At 41.4% G+C, this 11,755-nt stretch overlaps 1 protein-coding gene across 1 annotated transcript; it reads left to right on the top strand.

Annotated features, from left to right (window-relative positions):
• The first annotated feature begins 3,481 nt into the window (after positions 1–3,481).
• LOC311103478 (phosphoinositide 3-kinase regulatory subunit 6-like) lies at positions 3,482–11,128 on the top strand. Its single transcript, XM_084145044.1, has 19 exons — positions 3,482–3,568; positions 3,788–3,874; positions 4,034–4,125; positions 4,256–4,324; positions 4,567–4,702; positions 4,834–4,903; positions 5,197–5,374; positions 5,510–5,654; positions 7,319–7,405; positions 7,522–7,840; positions 8,114–8,207; positions 8,339–8,458; positions 8,647–8,757; positions 9,559–9,664; positions 9,778–9,851; positions 10,090–10,180; positions 10,278–10,330; positions 10,638–10,738; positions 10,891–11,128. The coding sequence occupies exons 1-19, from the start codon at positions 3,556–3,558 to the stop codon at positions 11,045–11,047; spliced, it is 2,103 nt and encodes a 700-aa protein (XP_084001170.1). The 5' UTR covers positions 3,482–3,555; the 3' UTR covers positions 11,048–11,128.
• Positions 11,129–11,755: the final 627 nt, after the last annotated feature.

The raw sequence follows: 11,755 nt of genomic DNA, 5'->3' as shown, positions 1-11,755 counted from the left end.
GGGATTTTACTGTTGTGGTGCTGTGAGAAAGTGTTTCACTCAGGATATTGTACAATCACCATAGGCTTCCATTGCTAGCAGTGCACTGTACTTTTTTAGTCATTCTTATTATGTCTGAAGATTCATTCATTGAAATGTTCTCTATGCTATAATGTCAACATTTAATTTTCCAACTATGAATGGCCCTATAGCCTCCTCAGACCTTATTGACAAGTGTATAGCATTAATAAATAAATATTTATTTAAATAAAGAAATCCACCCTGTTGAATTTATTTCAGCTAAGCAATGATATAAAGGAAGTGAAAATTCCAGTTCGATTCCTGTCGCTGCAAGGAAAATCATTCAATTTCCACCCCTCTTCCTTACCTTGCCATTTTTTCCGACCTTAGCCTGCCTACATATTACAAAGAAGGTGTGGCCAAATACACTGTTTTTGTTCATGTAGCCTACTAGATTAGCCAGGCAGGCTGACGCGCGACCCACGTACCTAGAGAGGCTACTGGATTGAATGTTTTTTTTTTTACCAAACTTCCTCCTATGAACACAACAGTATAACGTTACCGTGTAGCTGCTGCTGTTCATCAGTCGATTCGTCCACATCCAGTGTGCGGCGTACAGCGGCAGGTGCGTCTCTGTAGTGACTACTGTATCATTGTATTATAGGCTATACTGTAATAGTAAAGTATATTTGCACCTGTAAAGCAGACTTTTGCGATGGTGTTGTAATAGTGATTGCTGCAATGCAGTTTGCTGTTTTTACATCTAGAACTCTAAATATATATCTGTTACTTTTAATAATCTCACGCATAGATCAATGCACGTTGATATCAATTTCGCTATTGCTTATGACAATGTTTGTGTAAATAGCCTAGGTCAGCAATAGTTTACATGTAGGTTTATATGCTGAGCCAGTCAACTGGGTTCCCTGGGGAGTTTTTCACCCTAGGCTTGCACTTTTAAAAGTTCACTTCAGTGACAAATTACTAAAAAGTTAAATACAAATAGACTAGGATTGATTTGATTGATTGAAAGAAATGAATTTTAAGTAAACTTTGAAAGTAGGAAGTATTAGTAGCGCAATGACAGTGAATGACCCTAGACCTGTATCTGGAATTTGGTGGAGGGAAGACAGAATTTGGTGGAGGGAAGACAGATTGATTGTCATTTCTCATGCGTTCAGTATTCAAATGTGTTCAGTATTCAAATGTACATTGTGTCAAGTGCATAGAGAACTCAGTAGTTCAGAAAATCTTTGTCGTAGCAGAAGAGATTCATCCGGAAATCCTTCTGATCTGTGTAGTTAATGTTTTGATTATTGGTCTTTCTGCCTTTCAGTTTGTCAGAGAGTACTTCTCAGTCTATAACTAGTCGTCATGCTCTCTACACCCACACATTTCTGTAGACAGGAAACAGGTAAATTCTGGCCTCAAGGTGTTATCTGAGGAGACTTACTGTACTGTACGCTATGTGTTGATGCGGAATGGCAGCTTTAGATCGTTTGAGGTTGTATGAATGTAATAGTGTTTTTATGTACGTTTGTAAATTACATAAATTCATCAATTTTTATTTTTTTTATTTTTATTTTACCTTTATTTAACCAGGCAAGTCAGTTAAGAACAAATTCTTATTTACAATGACGGCCTACACCGACCAAACCCAGAAGACGCTGTGCCAATTGTGCAATATAAATTGTCAATATAATTTGTTTCCCAATGTTTCCCTGTATGTATCGACTTTGGTGTCTGATAGGTTAGGTGTCACTTATCAAGTGAATGATCAAAAAGGCTTTATGTTTTTATGAGTTGCGGAGAAGGCCCCCCACCTTCAGTTGTCTTACAGTGCATTCGGAAAGTATTCAGACCACTTGACCTTTTCCACGTTTTGTAACTTTACAGCCTTATTCTAAAATGGATTAAATCTATATTTTTCCTCATCAATCCTTACACAATACCCCATAATGACAAAGAGAAAAGTGGTTTTTAGAAATGTTGCTACTTTATTACAAATAAAAATGGGAAATATCACATTTACATAAGTATTCAGACCCTTTACTCAGTAATTTTTTGAAGCACCTTTGGCAGCGATTACAGCCTTGAGTCTTCTTGGGTATGACGCTACAAGCTTGGCACACCTGTATTTGGGGAGTTTCTCCCATTCTTTGCAGATCCTCTCAAGCGCTGCACAGCTATTTTCAGGTCTCTCCAGAGATGTTCGATCGGGTTCAAGTCCAGGCTCTGGCTGGGCCACTCAAGGACATTCAGAGACTTGTTCCGAAGCCACTCCTGCATTATCTTGGCTGTGTGCTTAGGGTCGTTGTCCTGTTGGAAGGTGAACCTTCGCCCCAGTCTGAGGTCCTGAGCACTCTGGAGCAGGTTTTCATCAAGGATCTCTCTGTACTTTGCTCCATTCATCTTTCCCTCAATCCTGACTAGTCTACCAGTCCCTGCCACTGAAAAACATCCCCACAGCATGATGCTGCCACCACCATGCTTCACCTTAGGGATGGTGCCAGGTTTCCTCCAGACATGATGCTTGGCATTCAGGCCAAAAAGTTCAATCTTGGTTTCACCAGACCAGAGAATCTTGTTTCTCATGATCTGAGAGTCTTTAGGTGCCTTTTGGCAAACTCCAAGCGGGCTGTCATGTGCCTTTTACTCAGGAGTGGCTTCTGTCTGGCAACTCTACCATAAAGGCCTGATTGGTGGAGTGCTGCAGAGATGGTTGTCCTTCTGGAAGGTTCTCCCATCTCCACAGAGGAAATCTGGAGCTCGGTCAGAGTGACCATCGGGTTCTTGGTCACCTCCCTGAACAAGGCCCTTCTCCCCCGATTGTTCAGTTTGGCCGGGCGGCCAGCTCTAGGAAGAGTCTTGGTGGTTCCAAACTTCTTCCATTTAAGAATGATGAAGGCCACTGTGTTCTTAGGGACCTTCAATGCTGCAGAAATGTTTTGGTACCCTTCCCCAGATCTGTGCCTCGACACAATCCTGTCTCGGAGCTCTATGGACAATTCCTTCAACCTCATGGCTTGGTTTTTGATCTGACATGCACTGTCAACTGTGGGACCTTATATAGACAGGTGTATGCCTTTCCAAATCATGTCCAATCTATTGAATTAGCCACAGGTGGACTCCAATCAAGTTGTAAAAACATCTCAAGGATGTTCAATGGAAACAGGATGCACCTGAGCTCAATTTCGAGTCTCATAGCTAAGGGTCTGAATACTTATGTAAATAAGGTATTTCAGTTTTTTTTTTTTTTTTATAAATTAGCAAAAATAAATAAAAACCTGATTTCGCTTTGTCATTATGGGGTATTGTGTGTAGATTGATGAGGATTTTTAATTTTTTTAAATCCATTTTAGAATAAGGCTGTAACGTAACAAAATGTGGAAAAAGTCAAGGGGTCTGAATACTTTCCAAATGCACTGTATATCCACTATATGCAGTACATGTGGTGTCATCAACCCCTGCTATTTTCTCTAGGAGGGAGCCCATGATGCTAAAATGTGATGTTTGACCTCCAAATTCTCTTGGGATTAATAAGGAAACAACCCCATGGAACCCTCCAGTAGGTACACTTTCACTCACTCAGTCTTTGAACTCATACAGTATTTTAATTATTTATGTATACTTTGCTCTTTACTGTTTACTGTTGTTTGTCTCTATTAATCACTTGGGTAGACTGATGTCTAGTTGTAAGAATCCCCACACATAGGACCACTGTGTTTTAAACAGAGCTGCTATCTTGTCAAAATATGACGTGATGTTTATAACTCTATTATTGTAGCTGCCAGTATGTCGTCAGCAGTGGAGTCCAGTATGTACACCAGTATCCGGGCCATCCTCAGACAGGCTGCCTCCTCATGCAACAAAGGTACATTATCAGTGCATACAACAATTAAAAGGAAACGATTATCACATGTATCATTATGTGGCATAATTATCTATTATAGAATATTATTAGTATTACACAATTTAATAGACTTGAGGACATAATGTGGTCAATTCAGCAGCATTGTATGACTTCCTGAAGGTATGCTGAGGTGGACTCTTCATAAGAAGGTGGAGACCCATCCGTCTAACAGTGTCTCACTGGTCAGGGTTCTGGTCAAAGAGCTGGAGAAGGTTGGTCTGCCACTACTAGAGTGTTTTGTTCTTGCAGAATGACACATGGCATGCCCTTTGTCTTCAGAAGTAGAATTGGCCATTTAATTGTCAGTTTGTTGATGAAACCTTCCTTCATTTGTTGATTCAGGTGGAGAGGATTGACGATAAGATGCATGTCATTCCATTGCTTCACACTCTCATCTATGTTATTATTCAGGTCAGATCCATTTACCTTACCTTCATCTGAAATTACCTTGATCATAGAGTAGCTGTCCTGTATTACTGACGTCTTATTTACTGTGTTATATCCACGTATTATATTTATTGTGTTGAGTTCCTGGTTATCTTTATCATGCACAGAATAGTTCTATTGTTCCTTGTTTGTTTTTACTTGCCAATCAGCTCTGATGTATGTATCTGATTGTGATGGCTGTTGTCTCTATTCCGGTGTATCGGCAGCAGTCTGGCCACATTCCATGTAACCTGTATCAGAGAGTGTATGAGTGCTTGAAAAGGCTGCTAACACTTCCAGAGCCCTACTGTACTATCACACTGAGATACATGAGGAGCATAAAGATGGAGCAGATCACACCAGGTACTCATCAATAGCACTTTACACTTCAGTGGCATGTACTGTAGCACAAGCACATTTGAATCATAAGAAGACAGTATACAGTTCTCCAAACATTTATTTGAGTTTCTACCTTACAATAACTTACTCCACAGGAGCTTTGTATCAGAGAAGGGTCATTGCTGAGCAGAGCCTAAGGAACAAACATTTTCCCAAGCAGGAAAAGTGAGTTTAAAACAACCATGAACATATATGCCATCAGAAGATATTTTACACTTCCCACTGAAGTCCATTTGTAGTCACTGAATCATTATTAGCAACAGCTGACTAATTTAATCATGGTCATTTCTCGTAAGGTGAGGGTGGTATTTATTTTGCTCTGTGTGAGCTGTGGTGATACTTTCCCTTTCACAAACTGATGCTTGTAAATGAGGACTTTCCCCTCAGCTACTCTGAGGTTGTGCTGTATCCACAATAGCTGTGCTGACTGGCTGCCCCTCTGACTGTGTCCCCTGTAGGGTATTTGTGTTTGCAGACCCTGCTGTGTTCTCAGGGCCCCTGTGGCAGGCAGTGAGGGCAGACCTGGAGCTGGCCAGCCCCCAAAGTGACACACTGGCAAGACTGGTGCTACTGCACACTCTGCAGGCTGGACTGGTGAAGGCCTGTCATGGCCCCATACTGACTCAAGCTCTGGAGGTGAGGGAGGTCAATGGGCTGTGATGATATGAGACGTTTGGATGAATTGATTTCCTATTTGTGTGCATCAGATGGATCATGAAATCACGTGTGTGCCTGCGTGTGTGCGGGCGTGCATGTGTGTGTGTGTTGCAGGATCTAGGAGAAGATGTGGAGCAGTACTTCCAGGAGGTGGTGTTAGCTGTAGAGCAGAGTATAGAGAACGGCGAGGCCGGCCGTGACCAGTACCAGACCAGGCTACAGCACATCTACAGTGACATCCTGACCTCTGCTAACCAAGGTGTGTGTAAAGGAGAATAGGGTTGGGCGGTTTCCAGATTTTCATATCGTCATACCGTCCTTCTCTCATCTCGGGATTTACGGTATTACCTGTGTAGTACACAAGGGGGCGCCAAAAAACAGAAAAAAACATTGGGCATCTATTACCATAATGCTAGCAAAGCACAATTAATAGCGAATTTCCATGAAGGCTGCTAGCTAAATATGCTAACGAGCGCAAACGAAAATAAACAAATTGCAATGACAGGAATTCCAGCTCATTAAGTTATACATATATAGGTAGGAGCTACTGAATGTCATTTTTGGTGAGTTTGGACATTTACAAGCGAATGTGAACAAGAGACATTGTGCAAATGAACAAAGTTTTGATCCGTGCTTGTCTGAAGGAAGAACAGTACTGGCTCTGGAGCAGTATGTGTACACACTGTTTCTGTGTGGAGTCTGGAGTCTCTAGGGCAACGGGCCTGCCTGCTCTGCTCGGAGAAGAGGGAAGGAGTAGCAGACAGCCAAGAATGTAGAGGAGAAAAAATGCAAGGAAATCAAGATAACATTGGCAGCTGTACAGATTTCTCAGACACGGCAGAAAGCTAACATCATATGATGCCCTGTCACCTTATTAATTCAGCCACTTACTTAGATAACTAGCAAGTTAAACTTAGGGGTCGCGTTAACGAAGAATTCTGCATTTTTCACGAAAAAAATATCAAACGTATAAGAAATACCTTGCTGCGTTTTATAAACGCAGATCTAAAATGCTTCTTATTGTAATTTCTGCTCGGCATCAGACTAATTCTGTGCTTCAGTTGCACTTCTCCATTCAGATGAGAATTCAGGAACGAGCATTCTATCAGCAGACAGCGCTCTGACTAATGTGGAGCTACTTTTCTCCGGTACTTTTTAGTGTAGCCTACTTTTCTCCTGTAAAATGCTAGATTAACTTTAAGCAAAACATTAGGAAATGTAGCTGGCTACGTTCTTTCTATGATAAACATTAGAAATATGATGGCCATGCATCATTTTTGAAAATATTCCTTGCTTTTTCATATTAAGCTCATTTACTTGTGTGGCTGCCAGCCAAATAGCGTTTCACTTCTGTTGTCATCTGATAAAGAATTAAGCTATTTTCTGCCGAATGTGTTACACTAATGTATTTTCTGTGAAGGAAAGTATAGTTACACGCCCCTGATCACTCTATTGAAGCAAAAAAACACTGTTGACTTTCAATATAAAATATAATACCCCCGTGAGTACCCAGCTGGACTGACCTGCTCCCGCTTTCTCCCATTGTGCTATTTACAAACAAACACGTGACTGGCTTAACTGTTCTGGGGAACTACGGTAAGCTTCATAATGTAAGATAGTGTGACAGCTGAAATGAAGTACGCAATCTGCTTTATCTCTTAATGTATTGCACAAGTTGACTGAAGGTATTTACTTAAAAGAGTAGCTACAAATATTTTTATTTAATGAAAAACTTCAAATAAATAGCTTAAACGTTATTGACGGTATTGAAAAACGATCCCGTGGCTATTTCCAAATACCCCGGCATACGGTATATATGGTATACCACCCAAGCCTAGAGGAGAATAATGAAAGAGATTTGCTGACTGTGACAAACAGGATACGCACTGTTTATTGTTTTATGTTCACTCTCTCTCTGTTCAGACCCAAAGGCCCGGGGCTCTCTTTCTAACACTCCATTGCCCTCTCCAAAGATTCACTTCCACCTGTGGACAAACGAAGAGGAGCTGTGTGAGTCAACATTAGAGAACATTAGAGTCTCTAGGCCATTATAAAGACTTGAGAATACTGTCAAATCAGACTAATAGATAGTGTGGCAATCTTGAATCTTTCATATTTTTCTATAGGGAATGAGCTGATGAACTTCACCCTAAACGTTTCCCCCTCTGAGCGGAACTCTATGTACCAGGAGGAGGAAGAGGAGAAGGATGTGTCCAAGAGGGTTTCCCTCCTGTCTGTTGACAGTGGAATAGAGAAGGACCGGTCACCGGGTTTCAGAGGGAGAATGAAGCCGGAAGACAAAATGGCGCTGGTGCAGGAAAACATCAAGGGGCCCACCAGTAGCACCCCTCTCCCTAAAGAGGAGGGGAACCATACAGCACGCATAGTGGTGATGGGAGACGACAGGGTGCTGGGGAGACTGGCCAAGGCGTATCACTCCATCCGGTAGAAAGTACTTCTACTGTCCCTTAATGTCCCTTAATACCTAATTCCATCCTCATACATGTGAAATTCAATTTTTATCCAAAGCGACTTAAAGTAATGTGTGCATACATTTTATGTATGGGTAGTGCTGGGAATTGAACCCACTATCCTGGCATTGCAAACACAATGCTCTACCAACTGAGATACAGAGGACTACACTGTAATTACACTATAATTCTGTCATTTAGGAATGTGTGTGAACTGTTTTACAATGTGCATTGCTTTTGTGTGCAGAAAAAGGGAGGCAAAATATCTCATCTTGACCAAGAGAGTGAACCTACAGATATACTACATCCCTGTCACTAATGAGCCCATCGTCAATTCACCTGTGAGCAATAATCCAGTCCAAAATCAAATCATACCAATAATGTAAAATAAACATCCATCTCATGCTACACATGTACAGTAACCGGTATGATTTGATAGGTTAAGGAACCACAGTCTTTTTCTCTTTTTCAGGGAAGCACATCACAAGTTGGAGACAGGTTGTCTCTAGCCTCGTTCTTAGGAAGGGTTGATCCCTGGTACGAAAGCAACATCAACAATTTGGGAGCCATGATTCCAAAGCTGGCGGGAACGGTGATGATTACTACTACATGCATTGTTTCATAAAGTAATCACATGGTCTAATTCTGATCATGATTATCCAGAAAGATCCATCAAATAGTTTCAAGGATACCTAAATGGAAAGGGGTTTTAAGAGAGAAATAGACATCCAGTCATGTCACAGTGAGACCTAATACTGTGTCTACTATGTGCCATTGCAGCAGTCCAGTCACAGCAGGTCATCAGAACCCAACCTATTCCTTGTGGATGTCCTCTCCTACTACCTTCGCTGTGGCCTACAGCCTGTCCACTTCACACTCTACTCCGTCAAGGTCAGGTCCCTGAGATACATCCACATGTTATAGTCACGTGTGTGTGTGTGAGTGTGTGTGTGTGTGTTAGCAGCAGGATGATACACAAACATATGGCTGTTCATGAATAGTTCATACTTAAGAGTTCATAGCCCAGAATAACATAATGATTACGGTTTTCATCAGGGGTTAAATTGGGAATTCGGAGGTTGGGAAGCCCTATTTGATGGATGGGGGGGATTAGGGTTGGAGTTTAAGTTATGGTTAGAGCTGGAGCTAAAGTTAGGGTTAAGTTTGTGGTTGAGGCAAGTTTTAGGGTTGAACCAGAATGTGGACGTAAAGCTAGGCTTAGGGTTGAACCGGGATGTGGACATGAAGCTAGCATTATGGTTAGGGTTGAGGTTTAGGCTTGAACTGAGATGTGGACAGGAATCTAGGGTTAGGGTTGTGGTTGTGGTTGAGGCTAGGTTAAGGGTTTAACCAGGATGTGGATATTAATCTAGGGTTAGGGTTGTGGTTGAGGGTTAGGGTTTAACAAGGATGTGGACATGAAGCTAGGGTTAGGATAAAGGTCAGGGTTGCGGTTATCCTAGGGTACCCAAGCCTTAACCCTAACCTTGGTTTATCCTACTTTTATCCTACTTTTTATCCTACTTTCTTCTTTGGACCCGTATGTTGCTGGCTCTCCCTTTGACCCAAGGTGCAGGAACCCTGCTTCGAGTAGCTCGGGCTCAATTTAACCACTTTTTATCATTAAGAAAAAACCACAACACAATTTCTCCCTAATTTCAGCTTGTTCTTGTTGCCCTGTTGTGTTTTTAGATATCTGTCTCTGGCCAGACTGGCAGCCCTGTGGAGGAGGTGTTTGTGTCCCACCTGGAAGCAGAGTTCCCAGAGTTTAAAACACTCAGAGAAAATCTGAGACAAGGTACTGTTGTCAAAACTGTGAATGCAGCCTGAACCATGTTCTAAGGACAGGGACAGAAACTATCTGGTCCTGTTATTGCTTCTGTTGGTGATTGTCATAATGTCTCTGTGCAGAGAGATCTAGTAGGCGACGAACAAGGAAGCCACTTGGAACCTGTGGAGCGGTGGTTTCTGTGAATTACAGTAAGGTACTTTCTGAAGGCTTTCTTCCCTATTTGTGTTATATAATATTTGGTTAGTGGTTAGTGAATGTATTCCTGCTGGTTTAGTGTAGTCACAGTATCACTGTAATCATTTAGGAACAAGTGGTACACTTTTAAATGAAAAGTAACAACTATGGCAATATCTAGATATCCTTTAAATCCGTATGGCATAATGTCTTAACTACTGTACCAAATGTGTTTGTGTCTCATATACTTTCTGCAGGTCTCCTTGAGCAAACAAGAGGTTGTTAAGGGAATGTCAGTGATGACATGTGGAGTGGTCATCAGTGCAATATCACCCAATGAAACAGAAGGTTTGCATTAAAACATATAGTAACTACCTAGCTGTTCTCAATGGCAACTTGGTTTCATTACCTCAAATCAACAATTTGTCATCCCTACTTTCCCTAGGTCTTGATTTCCTCACTGTCAATTTTGACAGCACAAATCCAAGATGCTGCGCGGTAAGGATATTTCTGAATGTGTGATTAATAAATCATTGAGACCCCAGTAACACCATATTGAAAAGTACTGAAACTGTCAGTCAGGCAACACACTGCCGGATGTGGTTTCTTGATCTTATCCTCATGTCTCACCTCCAAAGTAGATTATTGATTAAGGCAATTATATATAATGGTAGAGGTTTGATTTGAGCCCATACATGTAAAGAGGGTAGGCATACAATATGTACTGCAATTTGGAGTCACATCCCACAATGATTTTTGCTCCCAACCTATCAGGATATTTAATTTTACCCTGCTGTGTTTACAGGAGATCAGAACCCAAAACATTAAAATCAGAATCCTGGAGGATAAGACCTTCACTGTGTGTCTGGACAAAGACTGTCGCAGGAAATACACACATGTCCAAAGGTCAGAGATAACACTCATCAGCAATAGAATGCCATGATGCTCTACCATCTCTACTATTGATCAATACTATACAGTAGTTATTTGGTTGTCTTTTACAGAGAATTTCCCTGGGCTCAAACTGTAATAACTAAGTAAGTAACACTATTTTACAGCATTGAGATCTCTCCATGCTTGGATCCAGGGTATTGCCCCCAGACAAGTTCCAAGTCCAATTTCAGTGTGGGAGAGGAGTGGGAGGCGGGGCTGAGCAAGTACTTGTGCAAGATCCTGCCTCTGCCAATCAACACCTTCACTGGCATCAACCACTGAGGGGATTTGATTATTTGGCCTGGGCTCCGGCCCGGGCGTGAGCCAGGTGCCCCGCTCTGGCCAACGGCGAAGGAAGCTAAAAACAAAAGTGACGCAGGTTAAGCACGTGGTGTAATGAGTAGGATTCTGTGTTTTCACATGCAAAAGGGATTTATTTTGATAAAAAAACACTTTATCTGCCTTCCCAATGAAAACTAGTTTGAAAATTCTAACATTATATTTTATGAAAAAGAGATGTTGTTTGTATTTTTTGGGGTATTTTATTAGGATCCCCATTAGTTGTTGCAAAAGCAACAGCTACTCTTCCTGGGGTCCACACAAAACATGAAACATGGCATAATACAGAACATTAACAGACATGAACAGCTCAAGCACAGAACTACGTCAAATTCTTTTTTTTTTAAGGCACACGTAGCCTACATATCAATACATACACACAAACTATCTAGGTCAAATAGGGGAGAGGCGTTGTGCCGTGAGGTGTTGCTTTATCTGTTTTTTTTTAACCAGGTTTGCTGTTCATTTGAGCAATATAAGATGGAACGGAGTTCCATGCAATAATGGCTCTATATAATACTGTACGCTTTCTTGAATATGTTCTGGATTTTGGGACTGTGAAAAGACCCCTGGTGGCATGTCTGGTGGAGTAAGTGTGTATGTAAGAGCTGTGTGTAAGTTGACTATGCAAACAATTTGGGATTTTCAACA

The sequence above is a fragment of the Coregonus lavaretus genome (assembly GCF_964263955.1).
Source record: "Coregonus lavaretus genome assembly, chromosome: 28".
Lineage (NCBI taxonomy): Eukaryota > Metazoa > Chordata > Actinopteri > Salmoniformes > Salmonidae > Coregonus > Coregonus lavaretus.
Note: the sequence above shows the minus strand (reverse complement) of the source record. Positions and strands in the feature narration are given on the sequence as shown.

Bases quoted from the DNA above. Each gene is read 5' to 3' on its own strand.
- LOC311103478 (XM_084145044.1), top strand. The intron at 4,325-4,566 runs GTCAGATCCATT...GTGTATCGGCAG, and splicing joins TCATCTATGTTATTATTCAG to CAGTCTGGCCACATTCCATG. The intron at 8,208-8,338 runs GTGAGCAATAAT...TCTCTTTTTCAG, and splicing joins AGCCCATCGTCAATTCACCT to GGAAGCACATCACAAGTTGG.